The sequence below is a fragment of the Ochlerotatus camptorhynchus genome, unplaced genomic scaffold, assembly GCF_037179485.1.
Source record: "Ochlerotatus camptorhynchus isolate MF236.1 unplaced genomic scaffold, CSIRO-AGI_Acam_v1.1 ptg000281l, whole genome shotgun sequence".
Lineage (NCBI taxonomy): Eukaryota > Metazoa > Arthropoda > Insecta > Diptera > Culicidae > Ochlerotatus > Ochlerotatus camptorhynchus.
The window spans coordinates 636,115-654,740 of NW_027040770.1; the positions used below are offsets into that span (position 1 = coordinate 636,115).

The 18,626-nt window shown below is 38.2% G+C and overlaps 2 protein-coding genes across 3 annotated transcripts in view; both read right to left on the reverse strand.

Moving 5' to 3' along the window:
• Positions 1-652: 652 nt before the first annotated feature.
• On the reverse strand, positions 653-12,840 carry LOC135706467 (facilitated trehalose transporter Tret1-like). 2 transcript variants are annotated; one of them, XM_065228080.1, is made up of 7 exons: positions 12,646-12,840; positions 2,991-3,223; positions 2,750-2,880; positions 2,330-2,664; positions 2,050-2,264; positions 1,786-1,986; positions 653-928 (listed from the first exon to the last, which is right to left on the reverse strand). In XM_065228080.1, exons 1-7 carry the CDS (start codon positions 12,701-12,703, stop codon positions 695-697), a joined length of 1,407 nt encoding a protein of 468 aa, XP_065084152.1. In that variant the 5' UTR covers positions 12,704-12,840; the 3' UTR covers positions 653-694. The 2 variants fall into 2 exon arrangements, with proteins under 2 accessions (XP_065084152.1, XP_065084151.1); XM_065228079.1 differs by lacking the exon at positions 12,646-12,840 and adding an exon at positions 3,303-3,381.
• Positions 12,841-13,075: 235 nt separating this feature from the next.
• LOC135706466 (facilitated trehalose transporter Tret1-like) overlaps positions 13,076-18,626 on the reverse strand; it is a 106,316-nt gene continuing 100,765 nt past the window's right edge. The window contains exons 5-6 of the mRNA XM_065228078.1: positions 13,907-14,051; positions 13,076-13,839 (exon numbers count right to left, since the gene is read on the reverse strand). Coding sequence (XP_065084150.1) covers positions 13,166-13,839; positions 13,907-14,051 — 819 coding nt within the window. The 3' untranslated portion in view covers positions 13,076-13,165. The remainder of the gene's footprint in view (positions 13,840-13,906; positions 14,052-18,626) is intronic.

Here is an 18,626-nt window from a genome sequence, read left to right on the forward strand (position 1 = left end):
ATCTAAAGTTGCAGCTTTGATTTCAAAATATTTGAAACTCGTCAACACACAGTTCCTTAAATACCCATATGGTGGCAATTAAAACATTTTTGGAAACCGGAAGTCGATGCTTTGAATTCCAAAACAGCATTTCCACTCTGTGCACCTCATCGCTATACTATAAATACGTATTATGTTAAAATTCTAAACTACCATCCGGAATGCCTTCATAAGCAGGGTTGCTTCCACTCACTTGCTATAAAAAATAATTTCCTGTATTTTGAAATCATTAGATATTATAATGATATTTTGTACTTGTAAGATACAAGAAGAAGTTGAAAGGCAAGTGTTTGACTTATAAAACCTGTTAGCGATCTTATGATTCGTGAGCGTTCACTCAGGGTGAGCGCTCGCGAGTCGTAAAATCGCTGATTGTGACTATCTGAAAGAAAATTTGACAGGTTTTATGTGTCAAACACTTGCCTTTCAACCTCTTCTTGTATCTAACAAGTAATAAATATGATTATAACATCTAATGATTTAAAAATTCAGAAAATTATGTTTTTATAGCAAGTGAGTAGAAGCAAGCCTGTTCATAAGCACACTTTTTTTTATCAGCTTATCTTGTGTTTTTACTGGAAATATTTTGATCAACATATTTACATAAAGTACGTTTATTTTCCATATTTTCATCACATCGCTGCCAATTTGCATTCTAATAGACGCCGGTCCTAGGTTTTTCCTTGGAATCTTCTTCAACCAAACTCTTGCCTTTGGTCTCCGGCATTATGAATACTATTATCAGTAACGAAACAGCACACACGCCGGAGGCAATCCAAACGGTTCCGTAAATGTGTATCCTCTCAAGCAGAATGGGGAATGCCTTCAGTATGATGAAAGCGAAGAAGCACAGCAATACGACGCTTATGGTACTGCCAATGCTGCGAATCTGCAACCAATCAAAAGAGCAACGTAAGTCAATCATCCTCGGTTTTGACTGTTAACGTGTATAATAGACTGATGCAAAATTTGAAATTTTCGCTCCACAGTGTTCAAACGGTTTCAAATCGGGTCCTGATTAGCCTCCGAAAGTTTAAACTCATTTGATAAGAAACTGACTTGGTACAAACCATTTGAAGTTTCTATGGAAATTACTATGGGAAAACAAAACTTTTTGTTCACAGTCTTCTAGCCTTTTTACATATTGTTCTGTTAACAAATTATATTATTAATTCCCATAAGAATAGAATTTTTATCAGCTACAACTTTGCAGAAAATCGTTTTTCAGCCAAACGTCAAATTAAATTGTTATTAATTGTTTAAGAGATTGATAATCTTATGGCAAAATTAAGCAACTGTATTGTGGGCAACACTGAAGTGTGACATAGTAGCCATGATTTTTGTCCTCTATTCTACGCGCAATAAACACCAATGTTGCCTGCTGAACAGTTGATTGAGCATAATCATAAGAAATCAGTGACTTGAATCCTTAATAATTTTTGTTCCTTACATTTGATCGAAAAGTGGTCTTGAACAAAGTTGTAGCTGAGAAAATTTTCAACAAGCTCAGCTATCATTTTCTAAAGTAGAGTGAATTGGTGAATTTTGAGATCGATATGAACCGAAATTATGGTTTCTCCATAGTAATTCCCATATAAACTTCAAATGGTTTGTGCCAAGTCAGTTTCTCACTAAATGAGTTCAAATTTTGGGAGGCTAATCAGGGCCCAATTTGGAACCGTTTGAGCACTGTGGAGCGAAAATTTCATATTTTGCATCAGTCTAGTGTATAAGTATAAGTCGTACCTTGGGAGGGAGAACTTCCGGTACGATGAATCCAATCATATTTGTGATGCCCAGACCGGCAGAATAGATGGTGGCCAGTAGAGCCAGAACCGGAACCCAGGAGTAGCTCTCGATATCGTCGTCATTGTAAGAAAAGTACGAATGGAGTCCTAGTATGCCTAAGGATATTCCGACTCCAATGGTTGATATGAGCAGGAAAGTCTGGCGAAATGATCGTATATAATTGGCATATCTGGTTCAATTTGAGCTAGTTAATGTAATTACCTTTCTGCCAGCCATATCAACGATTAAGAACGAAGTGATGTTTCCGCAGATGTTAATTAAGGCCATCAGAATGAGTACGTATTTTGGATCGAGACTGGTACCACATTCTTCCAGGATATTTCCAGCGTAGGTCAGAATGGCAAAGATGCCACTGAATTGGTTCAAAGCCATCACGAAGATGGCAATGAAAAGCCCCCTGATGGCTACTGGTGTTGCTGTAAAGGTAATAAGTTAAGTGGTAAAAGTTTCTCTATCACGTTCAAGTTGAAAGTGCACTTACTGAAATCTGCCAATGTCAGTTTTTCCTTGCTATTCTCGGATAGCGCAAATGCTTTCATGCTTTCGAACTCATACTCGAAGGCTAGTGTTTTGCGCGTCACGTCCGGTATGTTGCGATAGAACATGAGTGATTTTTCCGCCTCAACAATTTTCCCTTCCCGCAGCAAACAGAATGGAGTTTCCGGCAGTAAACAAACAAGTGCAAGGAAGGCAATCGGCAGGCAGAGCATAATTTTCGGTATGAGGTAGTACGGAAGGTAGTTCCCAGCGGTATACGATGCTAACAGACCAAAGTTTATGTGCAGAATCGTTAACGAACCGAGCGACCCTCGAATCCTGTAAAATCCCGGCAAAAGAGCAAACGAGATGAAAAAACAATAAATCGAGGGTGAAATTGCACCGCCCATCCGCCTATACTCACGTTCTATCGGCGATGTCGGCAACGTACAGCGGGACGATGGCGAACAGTCCTCCACCGGTGAGGCCGCCCAAGTATCTCGCTGCGTAGATGTAGTAAACACTGTCGCCCACCCACAGCAGGCACCATAGGATCTATTGGGATCAAATAATAATAATAGAGACATCGGCGCTGACAGTTCAATTTAGTGGAGATTTTACACCAGCTAAACAGAACGTGATGGTGTAATTTTGTTAATACGTACAAGGTGTGGAAACGCAAGCATAAGAAGTCCCGTCTTCTTCCCAAAATATGTGTGAATTAGGGCGTACAGAATTGTCCCTGACATGCCACCGATGGAGAATGCCGAACCTACCCAGGACACTTGCTCCACGGTAATTGGTCCCGCTGGGAAAGGAGTGTCAGTGGACTGAAGAAGCGGAATAATTGGCGCCGTCCATCCAACCGTAACGCCATATGCAATCGTTATCAGGTGAACTAGATTTTGCGAAGGAAGAAGAAACGATTAATTGATGGGAATTAATTGGATGATTGTTTTGCTTCTGCTCTACCATACCCGCACAGATGGATTTGAACTGACATCGGTACTGCGGGGAATATAGGTTCGCTAAAACGTTCATATCGCTGGATAGATTTGCAGTGTGAAATTAGCTTTAATCGTAGTCAATCCGCCACATCGTTGAACTTGAGAAAAAATTTGTTTGACGCTATTCATTGTGCTTAAAGCATAAGTTTTACTACGTCGGAGTGTAAACATGTTACCTAAGACTTCTGAGCTGAACGGTTTCTAAAGAGACTGAAGGCAGACCGCGCATGTCCCTCTCGACAGATTTGTGTTCAATATTGAATGCAATAAACGACGACGTCGTTGGCCAAGACATTAGCAGAGTGGTTCATGTGCACTGCTAAATATAAGGCATTCATCTGAAATGAAGTATGCTACTCAGTGGGTTGACCAACGAAATTGTTGCCGTAGGACTACGAGGTTGTTTTTGCTGCTCCATTCAATATTATATTAATAAAAAAAATTTAAACCATTTAACTCCAAAATGAACAATTCATTATAATTTTTTTGAAATTTTGCAGCTGTTGAATAAATCCTAAAATTAAGTTTCGATTTTTAAAATTGGAAAATCAGTTCCTTTATTATTCATAGTAAGGTTGCAAACATGTTCACTAAAGTTTCGGAAACTTATTAATGTTCATCGCGTTTGTCATAGTGGACTTTCGTTTTTTGTTTATGATTCCGTTAAAAAAATCCAGGACTTTGAACAGTTATCTGAAGTGCTTGAATTGGAAAATTGGTAACTAAGCTGCAATGCTCATTTCTGTTTTTCAAATTTTGTAAAAATATCAAACAGAAATGAATAAATAATGTATCACTGAATTATAAGTGCAGATGGGTGGCATTGACTAGCCCGAGAATACCCTCCAGACGCTAGCCTCTTCACTAACCATACATCAGTACACACTTATCCAGTCAGTAATTTTTACCGAGTTTTTTTTAATTTCGGAACTCTTCAGTAAAATTTAAAAAATCTGTGGAAATTTCATAGTTGAGAAAATGTGTTACGAAAATTTACACACTTACTTCTGGTAAGCCCGAGTAATGATGAAAAATAAAATTTGTCGATTTTATCCAATCTTTACGAATAACAGTCTTTTGAATTTTAACCGAGTTTTTCAGTAATCCAAAAATACAGTAAAAATGCTGACTCCTGTAAAAAATCGACACCGACTTATAACCACTGCTTACTTCCCTCCCTTTCGCTCTCAGAATTCGCCGATTCGGTGTCACTCTTTGTGTGTTCTGCTGAGACTGAGCAATATTAGATACCGCGAAATATCTCCGCAGTTATGTTTTCTTTCGGCGCAGGAGATGTGCGGTAATCGAAAGTTAGGAATGTAGCTCAACATTTACAATAACATTCTACCAAATTTTAATGTGCGTAATGCACTGCAAGTGAGTGGAAGCAACCCTGACTGCAATAGCCGAACGTGACCATAGCGCATTTTAAGAAAACGTCACAAGTTATTATGGCTGTTTTAAATCAATAATTACAAAGAAACTATACATACCTGTTCTACCTTGTTCAACTCTTATTCCTCTTCGATCCTTGTTTGGACCCTACCCGAGGTAATCCTTCTTGGATATCGATTTGGAAAATTCCTCTTTGATCCTTCAGATTCTTATAGTAATCTGCTTGGAAGTCGATTTGGATAAAAATTTACTGCTGCCATGGTGCCTAAACGCAAAAGAAAGGGGTAAACTCTTGATCCCCCTTCTGATAAAATTAATTTGAGTAATCAATTTGATTTGCTCACGGATGATGAGAATGATCCATCATCCAAGAAAATTCTAGCAAAGTTTCCCGGCTTAATGCCAAGAAGGAAAAGATTCCCCCTATTGTGATAACCACTTCCGATTTCCATGCTCTTCGCATGGAACTTTTGAACTTCGTGAAAGTTAAGTTTTCACTACAAATTGGACGTCAGGGTGAATGCCGTGTTTTGGCTGAAACCTTGGACGGATTTAAATGTCTTCTAAGTATCTTACTGAGAAGCAGCACAATTTTTTTACTTTCGACACCAAAACTGAACGTGTGTTCAAGGTTGTCATGAAAGGACTGCCCAGTGGTGAATCCCTGGATCAGATCAAAGATGAAATGGCAAAACTACTTGGAGCTGTGCCACTCAAAGTAATCAAAATGAAAGTGAAATCCCGTCCAGGCGATTCACGCAACGGGATTTCAAATTGCGGTGAAAACCACAAATACAATTTTTTGGGAATGTAAGACTCGCAAAGCAATCCTTCAATCTCATTCTATGCGGCAGGTAGGAAATGCTCCACGTTTTCGAACAGGTACAACTTACTCTGCTGTTAACAACGGTCAGCGAGGAACAAATTCTACATTCGTACCCGTAGGTACAAATATCACCCCTGCTTCAAATTTTTCATCTATAACTACTTCCCTCGCTGCTAACAATGTCCAGCGAGTTAATGGAGCTACCTATGTTGCTATTGCAGCGGGTAGAAATCAAAATACTAACCGACGTAATTCTAACGGAAATTTTTGACAATTTTGACTAAGGAAGCATTACTGCCCCAAAAATGGAATTTTTACAGAAATCATTAATCGATATGATTTCTGATATGCTTAAATCTAACTCCATGTTTGATGCTATTCAAACTGGAGTAAAATTTGCAAACAATATTGTAATGACTTTATAATTCAGTAATGGAGTTTAAATCATTAAATATTTTAAATTGGAATGCTCGATCTCTTAAAGATAATGAAGACGAGCTATTTAACTTTTTAAGAGTTGATAACGTGCATATTGCCGTTATAACTGAAACGTTCCTTAAACCTAACTATAAGGTTAAGAAGGACGCAAATTATTTCATTTATAGAAATGATCGTCTTGATAGACCTTGTGGTGGCGTTACCATCATTGTTCATAGACGAATCAAACATAAAATTCTTTCTTCATTTGTGAAACCAAAGTTTTTGAAACTTTAGGAGTTTCGGTTGAAACAAAATTTGGACAACTTACGTTTATAGCTGCCTATTTGCCATTCCAATGCGTAGGCCAGCAAAAGAATTTTCTCAAGGGTGACCTTCAGAAACTTACCCGTCATAGGTCTAAATTCTTCATTATTGGTGATTTTAATGCAAAACACCGCTCATGGAATAATGCTCAAAGCAATTCCAATTGTAATATTTTGTTTGATGATTGTTCTGCAGGTTGTTACACTATTCAAATCCAAACAGCCCAACATGCTTTTCTTCAGCAAGAAATCCCTCAACTATTGATTTGATCTCAACTGATTCATTTCAACTTTGTTCTTCTTCTTCTTCGCATTTCAAGCTTATTGCATATCGCATATTAGCTTATTGCGTGCTCTCAACTTAGTGTTCTAGATGCACTTCCACAGTTATTAATTGAGAGCTTTCGATGCCTGTACCATTTTTGCATTGGTATAATTGTGTGGCAAGTCCAATCATACTTCTATGCCCAGGGAAGTCGAGAAATTTTCCAACCCGAAAAATTCCTAGACCGGACCGGGAATGGAACCCAGCCACCTCCAGCATGGTCTTGCTTTTACCTTTACCTTTACCTTTACCTTTACCGCCTTTACCGACTGAGCTAAGGGAGGCCCCTAAAGCCAATTGACTAACCATGCTGACTTCGGTTCTGATCACCTTCCAGTAACTTTTGAAATATCCCAAGCAGGGTTGCTTCTACTCACTTGCTATAAAAACATATTTTTCGGAATTATGCAATCATTATAAGATATAATGATATGTTGTACTTGTAAGTAACGAGGAGAGGGCTAAAGTATGTGTTTGACTCATAAAACCTGTCAATTTTGCTTTCAGAGCGACACAATTAGCGATCTTATGATTCGTGAGCGTTCACTCAGAGTGAGCACTCACGAGTCATAAAATCGCTGATTGTGACGCACCGAAAGCAATATTGACAGATATTATGTGTCAAACACATACTTTACGTTCTCATCTTCTAACTTATAAGTACTAACTATCACTATACCATCTCATGATTGATGAATGAATTCTCTAAAACATTTTTTTATAGCAAGTGAGTGATCCCAAGAAATGATTTCTAATCCCAACAGCTCTACTTTCAATAACCATACACACTTAGAAATTATCGCCGACTTCGGTAATTTTTACTGAAATCTGAACAGCTGAACATCGGTAAAATTTATGCATTTCAATTCAATTGCTTTTCAGCTACTTTGAAGCTAAATATCCACTAAAATGAAAATATTTGATCATTTAAACAAGGTTGAACATGTGTCAAAGTTTTACCGAACGTTCAGCTGTTCTGATTTCGGTAAAATTTACCGAACACGGAAACAAAATCTTAGTGTGTAGAGCTGATTGGGAGCAATATCGAACATTTATGGAATATAACTTCGATCCAAACATTCCTTTGCAAACCAAAGATGAAATTAATTATGTTCTCTAATCTCTGACTACTTCTATAGTTGAAGCAAGAGCTGCCTCAGAACCAAAATGCGAGGTAAAATTCGATTCAATTATAATAGATGACGATCTTCAGCTCTTGATCCGTCTTAAAAATGTCCGTAGGAGACAATATCAAAGAATACGCGATCCTGCCATGAAAGTTATCTGGCGGGATTTGCAAAAACAAATTAAAAAGCGATTCTCTGCCCTGAGGAACAAAACTTTTTAAAATAATGTTTCTTAATAAGACTCGAATTCCAAACCCTTTTGGAAACTCACAAAATTTTTGAAAAAAACTCAAAAGCCTATTCTAGCGCTTATAGAAGGTGGTAGAATTTTGATCACAAATTTGGAAAAAAGCTCAGAAACTTGCTAAGCAATTCGAGAGATCCCATAATTTCAGTTTGGGTCTTACTAGTCCTATTGAGAATCAGGTTGCTTGGGATTTTCTGAATATTTTCTTTCGGAAAAATATTTTTGATGATTCCTGGGGGACTGATTTGGACGAAGTAAGGTCTATAACTAAAAAGTTTCAAAATATGAAAGCTCCAGGTGATGATGGAATTTTCTATATCCTCATCAAAAACTCCCAGAGAGTACCTTGTCTTTCTTGGTAAAATTATTTAACAGATGTTTCCATTTGGCATACTTTCCTGATAAATGGAAAAATGCAAAAGTTGTTCCAATTTTGAAGCCGGATAAAAATCCAGCTGAAGTTTCTAGCTACCGTCCAATAAGTTTGCTTTCTTCAATAAGTAAACTTTTTGAATAGATAATTTTGAATAGAATGATGCTTCACATCAATACGAACTCAATTTTTGCAGATGAGCAGTTTGGATTTCGCCATGGGCATTCAACTACTCATCAACTCTTAAGAGTTACCAATTTAATTCGTGCAAACCAATCTAAGGGCCACTCAACTAGAGTTGCTCTTCTAGACATAGAAAAAGCATTCGACAGTGTTTGGCATGAAGGTTTGATTGCCAAATTGAAAAAAAAAATATTTTCACTTTATATTATGATAATAGTTCAAAATTATTTAACTGACAGAACTCTGCAGGTAAATTATCAAAATTCCAAATCTAATCGACTACCTGTTAGAGCAAGCGTTCCTCAGAGTAGCATTCTTGGGTCTATATTGAATAATATTTTCACTTTGGACCTCCCTGATTTGCCTCAGGGTTGCCACAAATCTTTGTTCGCTGATGACACAGGCATGTCCGCTAAAGGAAGAAGCTTTCGTGTTATTTGCAGCAGACTGCAGAAAAGTTTTGATATTTTCTCTTCTTATTTACAAAAATGGAAGATTTCTCCCAACGCCTCCAAAGCTCAACTTATAATTTTTCCACATAAGCCTAGAGCTTCGTTTTTGAAACCTAGTAGTAGTCACATAGTCACTATGAACGGAGTTCCAATTTCCTAGTCGAACCAAGTGAAGTATCTTGGATTAGTACTTGACCAAAAATTAACTTTTAAAGATAACATTGAGGGCATTCAAGCCAAATGTAACAAATATATAAAATGTTTGTATCCTCTTATAAACAGGAAATCCAAACTTTGCCTGACGAATTAACTTCTAATATTTAAACAAGTTTTTAGACCGGCCATGCTTTACGCTGTGCCAATATGGTCTAGTTGTTGCACAACCAGGAAAAGGATTCAAAGGGTTCAGAACAAAGTGATTTTGAAGTTGCCTCACTGGTACAGTACTACCGAAGTACATTGAATTTCGAATTGAATTTCCAACAAAGTAATTAATAATTTTAGGCAAAAATCGTTGCAGTTCTCCATTGCATCGATTAATTCTCGTTATACCTAGATAAGATTTAGTTTTAGTCTTTAGTTTTAAAATTTCAATTGTTATACTGCCAAGCAGGTTTAACAAACCTGTTTAAAGTACTGAATTGCCAAGGCAGGAGCAATGTCAAAACGTATAGATATATATATCATAACATAAGTTACTGTAGTAACTGGAGCACCTAGGTTTAAATGAAATGTAACTTATTTTGATTTTTTTTTTATAATCCATTTATTTGTCAGGGCTCAAATGCGTTAGCTTTGCGGAGTCGAATATTTTTTACATTAATATCATTTCTTACAATCAATGTTAGTAGAACGGGGGCGATTACTCGCGGCTTTCTTGAGATTAGGGATTACGTTTATTGATCATTTTGAGGGAGGACAAGGGAAAGTTTAAACTAATTTAAAACTTAAACGTAAAGGATGACTAAAACATATTGAATTGGCACAAATAAAGAGTTAAAAAGAAAAACGAAGAAACCATAAAGCCTACAAGGTTACTACCAAAGGAACAAATCTAGGAAACGCATGTGTAATGTTTTGTAGAACAACTAAATTAACAGTTATGAAAATTTTCAACTTAAAAATTCTTAAATGTATGAAATTTCACCAGTTTTTTGTTGTACTTTCAACATACTTTTCAATTTTAATCAAAGGCGTCGTGTGCCTCATTTGTTTATCTGTGCACCAAACTTTGTTCGTTATAGCTTGCCACATTAGTTTTTGTTTTTATTTTTCAATGCTCCATGAATTCGAAGGATATATTCTCAATTACTATATTAATCACCACCTAACGTAAAATTTGAATGGCCTATCATCTTGTGTAAACAAAACTTGTATGGCCCTTTTTGCGCTAACCGAAGTAGGAGAAATTGCAAAACTTAAATAATTCTCGTTTTTATCACAAGGCTTTCGACTGAAGTGTAATGAAGAATATTCGTCAAACACTTCTGAAGCATTTTTGATACAAAACAGTGTCAAAATCTAGGGAAAATTCATAAAGTCCCCTGAGTAGCAAACTTGAATTAATCAACTCGTTATTCATCATAACAACACTATCAGAATAAACCAGGGGAAGCTCATAAGTTTTGACAGGCACACCGGCGCCGAGATGGTTTTATCACAAGTGGACAGGAGCTCACGGACGCCTAGTGTTGGTGAGTTATTTGCCGTTAATTTTCACGAAAAGTTCACTATTTTGCCATACAGAAATTGAAAACAAAAAAGTTTATGAGCGGATTTGGACAGTTTTTGACCTGTTTCATACGACCGGAAGGTGTATGCTGGTCACAAATGCCGTACCAAACTGATTTCCTACGGAATTAATCAACCTTTGATGTGAATTTTGCTAATATGCACGAGGAGCATTTCTCATATCAAAACTTTCCATAACAAAATGGGCATAGTTCATTTTAGTAAACAAACTAAACTTCTTCCTTGCCCCGTAATGTGGGTAAATCACCTTTTCGTGGTACGTTACGGGATGTAAGATCTACCACCGATTCCTAGTCCTGACTACTTCAAACTAGAGGAACAGGATTTTTCAGTAATCCAAAGAACACATCTTAGTCCTTGTTACGTTTTATGCCTTGTTGATAGTGACAAGACTCGGCTTTGTCTACCGAGGATGATCTTGAAAGAAGGAAAAAATGAGTTAGTTGTCTTCATCTATGTGATTCCTAATCTTCTATTCGTTGTTCCCTAGTTTGAAGTGGTAAAGACTAGGGTTCTGATGCATGGTCATTATCGGTGTCGTACTTTAATTTTGTTGCTAAGGAATCCAATTTTGATTGACAAAGGGGCGCACCTTTGGAGGGTGTTTCAACACTCCGAAGGGTATAAATAGCGGGACCTTTCAATTAGAGTCGGATCCTTGCGATAAATGCAAGCGTGACAACTATAAAAAAATCGAATACTTCATCATTTCTCAATAGTGATGGAGTAATACGACATGCACTAAACTAAGGACACGGGATATACTACAATAGATCAATTTACTGGTCGCAGTAGTGTTAGGTCCCGAACAGAGAAAAAAAAAAAAAAAAAAAACTTCTTCCTTGTGTGTCACTTTTGATGAAGCTCCTAGCATCGACGCATGAGAGATTAACAACTGACAAGAGAGTGAGAGGGAACTTTTGCGCTTTCTTCCTACATTACTCTCTTTGCCTGCAATCAGATATCCAAGTGCACAGCTAGAAATGCACGCTTTAGGGACCCATACATCACAAAAGTTTTTCTAATTTAAACTCACACATTCAAACCGGTCTGCAAGTATGATAAACGTCCAAAGCGTACCAGACTGCTGTTTCCGTGTTGCTCCCGTTTGACGCGTGATTGCTGAAAGTTTCAATTACAACTAGTGGTGCATGTGGAAAATTTGTGGTATGTTTCAAAAGATGATAGAATAGTTTACACCACGCATTTGACCATTCACAAACTTGTCACCCGCCACGCAAAAAGCTCGCTTTTAGGTGCACTATTTAACGAGTGTTGTCATGGTAGTGATATCGAAATGCCTAGAAATCAATGCATTAGGGATTAGGCAGACCATCCGAAATGAATTTAATCCTTTTTGAAGCAAACCAACGTTGAAGATTTAATTGAGCCACACTAAAAAAATAGTGTATTCATGGTCGCTGGTGGTCTGGAGTAAGGAAGTACAGCAGTGGCCAGAAAAATTATGAAAATCAAAACCCTTTCTTTTTATATTATTTACACCTGTGTCGTGCACAGGTTGCACATGTGGACGCGACGCCACTGATTTTAATGTATGATAATTATCTTTAATCGAGCTCTTTTCTAGAGAGCATGGATAGTTAAGACTTAAATCTTTTATTTGGTATACTAAATCAGAAAACTACATTATGATTAAAAAAATATAGCTAACCAAAATTGGCAATAAAAGAAAACATAAAATGTTGAATAACTCACTTAGCAGTCATTTCTGACCCTATGTTTCATGCGGATTTTTTCATAACTTTAGAAGCTCTATCAACCATGGAAATATGTAAAACCCGGAACCAAACACCTTGTCAAAAACTGGCTCATCCACCCTACATATTTACTTTTCATTACGATATCAAGAACCACATTCCCGTTCATTACCAGCATTGACAGCTACAAACTGCTTCCAATATTGCCTTGATAAGAATTCCAGTACCATCTTGAATCCGTTTGGCTACGACTACTTCCGGATATGAAACAAACACAAAAAAAAATTCACACCAACATTACTTCTCTATCACAGTCGAGATCACTCAGAGAGACACCTTGCACATCAGCTGGGCTATTGCAAACTGGAACAGCAGACACGATGTGCTTTATCTTACCGAGATGAGACCCGTTCAAAACTGTTGTTTATCCTCAGGGTAAATGGAACGCGATAAGGACGGTTTCGGATGCTGCAGACGTAGGCAGATTATCGACACAGGTTAATATAAAAATGACTTATATTTATTAACGTAATAAATTTTACACATAAAAATTAAAGCTTAAAAACAATTTAAACCTAGCATTTGAACTTGTCATGCGCGTAGTTTCCGTTTTTTTATTGTATATTTTACAGCATTTTGTTGTAACTTATCTGTTTTCGTTTTGTTTGTTTGACTCGATTGGTATAGCACATTTAAACATCCATGGAGGTTCGCTTTGGTACGGCTTTCTTCTCAGAATCCAGCGATTCCGTGATTTCTTCGAAACTTTTACCTTTAGTCTCTGGCACGTAGAATATCACAAATAAGGCCGCCAACACGCAGCAGCACGAGAAGAACCACATGACCGGATATAGGCCGATTCTGTCCACGATTGAAGGGAAAAATTTTACCACTAAAAATGCGACTGCGTGGAACTCGAGCAAGCACCACGTAATGACGAAGCCACGCACGCGTGGCTCCAGGATTTCCGGCATGATGATGAATGGAACTATACCAATGCCAATGGCAGTGATGAACACCAGGCCGGACAGGGTGGTCACCGGGATCCATTTGAAGAAACTCAGGTCGAACCCGTTCGTGTTCAGGAATGAATAGGTTCCCATCGTGGCGGAGCAAAAGGCACATCCAAAGGCAGACGTTACGAGAAGCACCTTTCGCCCTGCCTTGTCCACCGTCACCGAGGACACGTAGGATCCCACCAGTTGGATGGCGGCGACGATCATGGCGCAAGTGGCCGGCGGAAGGTCCGAACCTGAGTCGCGGAAGATTCTATCGGTAAAGGTGATCAGTGGTACCGATCCGGACATCGGATGGAACATCATCACTATGACACAAATTAAAATGCCTTTCAAAGTTGCTTTGTTCACTGGAATAGAAATGATGGACATTAGATAGACTGTCGCAGTCAAATGGAATGGGTTTGTGCAACTCACATAAATCTTTAATATGTAATTGCACTCGTCTGGTTGACTCTTTCGGGACGTTGCCGACCTCTTTGAATTTGGCAACTTCCGAAATAAATTTCGACGACTCGTTGTCGGCTTCTCCTCGGTAGAAACGCAGGGACCTTATCGCTCTCTGAAATTAGATGACATGAAAATACAAAATAAAAAAAAAAATGATTTATTGTCGTGACGCTTTTGTACAACAGAATGTGACAAAAAATTGTCCACATCTTCGGGGTGTTGCTATTTGGCTTATCACGCATCAACGGTTGAACATAGTTACTAACCTACGATGATGACTACCGAATTGAGAAAGCACGCTTGGTTTGGAAATTTACAAATCGAGCAGCAGATAATGGTGACATTGAGGGTCAGAACATCAAAATTGCGCCAATCGTAAATGGAACCACACACGAATAATATACTTTTTAAATTCTTGGAGGCTTAATTTGATAGGTTGCTGTCCTTTATTGGCCTTGAAACGAGAAATGTTTACAAAGAAATCATTTTGTTTTGTTTTCAGGCTAACGCATAATTGGGAAACACATTTTTTTTGCTACAGTGTATCTCAAAATTGAGCATACAGCTGTGCTTGAATATTTGAAAAACTACTCCACGAACACAATTTAAAAAGATGGATTTTTTTTTTTAATTTTTTGCTGTTGGTTCACCAAATATTTGTTCATTAACAATTCGAAAAAGGTGAAACTGCTTTTGTAAACTGAAGTCGTCGGCTTTCTCGCGAATAAAAGCTTACACATGCAATGACACCATCAATTAGATGAATGTGTCCTCTACCAGCTGGCATCTTTAATTTTCAGGATTAAGCTTTTGTATGCGAGAAATCGACGGTTGAAGTAATTACTTGCAAAAGCAGCCCTACTGAAATGTTGGCACCAATTTATCGATTAACGGTATTGTGTATGGCTTATTTGGTTGAGTGTGTTAGAGCTATTGTAAGAAACCATTTTTTTTTTCTTAAAAATCAAAATTTTCTTGAAATACAATGATCCAAACTTTTTGAAATTTAGCTGATTTGAAGTCATTATAAAAAAAATGTGCCACAAGTTTAACAAAAATCCGTCCAATAGGAACAAAAAGTTGAGAATAGAGCGTTTTACTAAACTTACTCAAACGACGACTTTCACGAGAAATTTGAAACAAAAGATCTAGAACTAAGAACTGCATTTTTCAGGAGCACCCTAATTTAATTCTGAAAAATAACTTTAAAGAGATATTTATAAGAGATAGAGAAAAATGTTTTTTGCACAAAGTTACTTGAAATCAGCTCAGCTACAATTTTGCTGAACAATATATGTCTTTAATTTCATAAATGTTTATATAAATAAAAAAGCTAGTTTCAAATGAATCAATACACCCAACCGGGGGATGTAAGATTCGCTTACAATTATGTGAGATTCATCATCAGAGGATGTTAGTGGAGACCGCATGAACCGAGGATGCGATATATCGAGCTGTGGTCCAGAGATGCCAGATTTTTTCTAAGCAATTCCGTAGACTTATTCAAATCTACGGATTCCGACGATTTTTTTCAGTCGAAGGTGACTGGATCATCATTGACCAGAGTTGCTCTTTGTAGTAGTGCAGTCAATTCCTGGATAGGATCTGTTAAGTCATTGCCATTGTGTCCTTCTGACAATCGACGTAGGAGATTCAACAAATGGGGCAAATTCATCTCATCAAGTGTGAGGAACATCGTAGGCTTTGCACAATTGTCGCATCATGGTGAACAAATTTCTCTTCCTTTGTTGCCAATACTGTATTGAATTCGGTATTGATTTGAGGAAGGATAGATTTCGCTCAATGCACTGCTCCATGAATAAGGCGGTCCTTAAGGTTGACACGTGTAATGTTTGAGGTCCCCGTGCACTTAAAAGTGCATTGCAAGCCTTCGGAAACTCTAAGGCGAAAAACTTTCATTGTCATATACAACAAATGTTGTGGTTTGGCCGCACGCCTGTCTTGACGACGAGTTTCACTGGATGCCATCATGACATATGTCACCCGAACCCCTGGCTTGAATTTCCGTAGATGACCGAAACATATGGCAGGAAAAGCTATCTCTTCGCCGTTGCTCGTCATATATTAATGACAGAGGAACCCTGTTTTGCGCGAGAGTGATCTCCAGACATGTGTCCACATTCCAAAGGAGCGTTTCCTGTTGCCCAAGTAGCAATTCTGTCTCATTATCCACGGCAATGGTTTCCAGCTCAATTTGAGGATCCACTGCAGGGGTTTCAAGACCACCTATGGCGATCTGATCAATTGTGATCCCGTCGTAATCTAATAAGAAAGACACGCTTTTACCGTAGTTTCCTTTATAAAGCCGGACAAGTACGACGACTAATGGATTACGTGCTTTTTGATGAACACATCGGTACAACGGTAGAACAACATTCGAGCAAAAAGAAAATTATCAAATAACTTTCATATGACACATGTGAAATTCGTTCTCATTCCTCAATGTGGTGTTAATTAAACCATTTCTGATCAGAAATGTTATTACTAGGACATCGTTGCTTGCTATTTTCAGAATTCACACAAGCACAACATCAGTAGCTCTTATTATGAGAAAAACTAAAATACATACATTCGTGACGGACTTCGGCGACAGTGTCGTATGACAGAGCCTGTCGTATGACATTTTAGTTTGGTACTGTAATTTGAAAGCTTGAGTTGCAAGTGTCGGAAGCAAAGGCAGTCGATTATAACAGAAAATGTGTCGACTACGGTGATCGCTTACAAGACTGGTCTCGACACGATTTTTATTCGTCTTCACACGGCACCGTCGAAAATTTTTCTCTTCAAGCAAATATTGACAGTATATTATGGGAACTTTCGGCGGAGTGAAGAGTTAGTACGAAGGCGGCCATGTTTCACCCACAGTCTGACGTTTGCTTACGGGATATTTCATATGAAGGAAGAGCTATACAGTCGCCTTCAACGCCAATTCTATCAAAAAGTGGATAAGTGAGCAAGAAAACGGTTGACAAGTTGCAGGGTGTTTTTACTATATGCTTCTTTCCCTTCAGAATCAGATAATACTCTAGATAGTAAAATCCGATTCTAAAGGGAGACGCACACTGCAAAAAAAAAAATCCGTAGAAACTGTATCGAATTCCGTAGATTTTGCTTACGGATTCATATATCCGCAAAAAATTGTAAAATCCATAGATCTACGGAGATTTCCGTAGATCCGCCATCTCTGCTGCAGTCCAATGCAAGAAAATGGAGAAAGAAAAATATGGAGTGTTTTAGTTAGTGAAATTAATCATGTAAAAAAAAGTGCTGACTAGAGGGGACTCAAACCACGAGCGTTGCGATTTTCAGGTCTATGCTTTCTCCATTGCTCTCTCCATGCTTAAGCACTCAATTCCAAGGCATACTCGACTTTGTTTGCTTTTTCTGCTGGAGAGAATCGAGGCAAGTGTGTGCGTCGTTCAACCATGTTATACATAACAATCAAGGCAAATGCTTGCTTGTGTAGGTGAAAACATATAAAGGGTGATACGGTCAAAATTTGGTCAATATCAACTTGACGTATTTCTTTCAATTTTGCATTTAAAAACCTGAACACCCCTCATTTTGAAGGTGTGTGTGTGTAGAATGTTGCTCCTATTTTGATTTTGGAATTCACTCTTCAGTTGTCAAAATGCCGTCCAAGCAAGAAGAGCAGCGTATCAAAATTTTGCTCGCGCATCGCGAAAATCCGAGCTACTCGCACGCAAAGTTGGCAAAATCGCTAAAAGTTGCCAAATCAACCGTTACAAATGTAATTAAAGTGTTTGGGGAACGTTTGTCGACAGCCAGGAAGTCTGGATCGGGGGGAAATCGAAAACCGGAAGCCGCTGAGACGACAAAGAGAGTTGCCGGTAGTTTCAAGCGAAACCCTAACCTCTCTCTCCGAGATGCCGCAAATAAGCTGGGTGTATCGTCTACAACCGTGCATTGAGCCAAAAAACGAGCCGGACTATCGACTTACAAGAAAGTAGTGACTCCAAATCGCGATGATAAACAAAATACGACGGCCAAAGCGCGATCCCGGAGGCTGTACACGACGATGCTGACGAAGTTTGACTGCGTGGTAATGGACCAAAAGGAGAGACTTTTCAAGCACAAAAACTTCACCAAAAACACAAAATGTCTTAATATAACAGCAAATGCTCTAGAACTACTATTCCGGATAAATTTTCATTCTGGACCACTGTGAAATTGTGCATTTATTGGATTGTGAGGATGGGTACAGGCAAGAGTGGCTGCATTCTTTTTGGGGTACGGTTATTAAATCACCACTTTGTGTGCTTCTTTCGGGGGAAAACATGAAGTGGCCAGTTTAAAACCCATAATGCGACACATCAAATAACATGAGAATTTAAAAACAGGACCTCATTGGCCATAACCGGTCATGTTACGGGCGCCCAAGGGGAAGTGTCCAGTTACTGATTTGGACCAGAATCCAGCATACCTACAGCTGATGATGATGATGATGGTCCCACCTCTTACCCCTACAAAGGTTTGAGCTGGACGATTTATCTTTAAGATAATTGAATATGACATTTTAACCAGGTTGTTAAACAAAATCGAACTGGTTTCAGTTACAGATATAAATTTCCTCTAGAGTTTACAGTTGCTTCACAGCGATATAAATGTGGAAAAGCTCAGGCGTCCACCTCTTAGTTCACCTTTT

Bases quoted from the DNA above. Each gene is read 5' to 3' on its own strand.
- LOC135706467 (XM_065228079.1), bottom strand. From the start codon at position 3,366: ATGAACGTTTTAGCGAACCTATATTCCCCGCAGTACCGATGTCAGTTC. The intron at 3,224-3,302 runs GTATGGTAGAGC...CGCAAAATCTAG, and splicing joins GTTCAAATCCATCTGTGCGG to TTCACCTGATAACGATTGCA. The intron at 2,881-2,990 runs GTACGTATTAAC...TGATCCCAATAG, and splicing joins TGCTTGCGTTTCCACACCTT to ATCCTATGGTGCCTGCTGTG.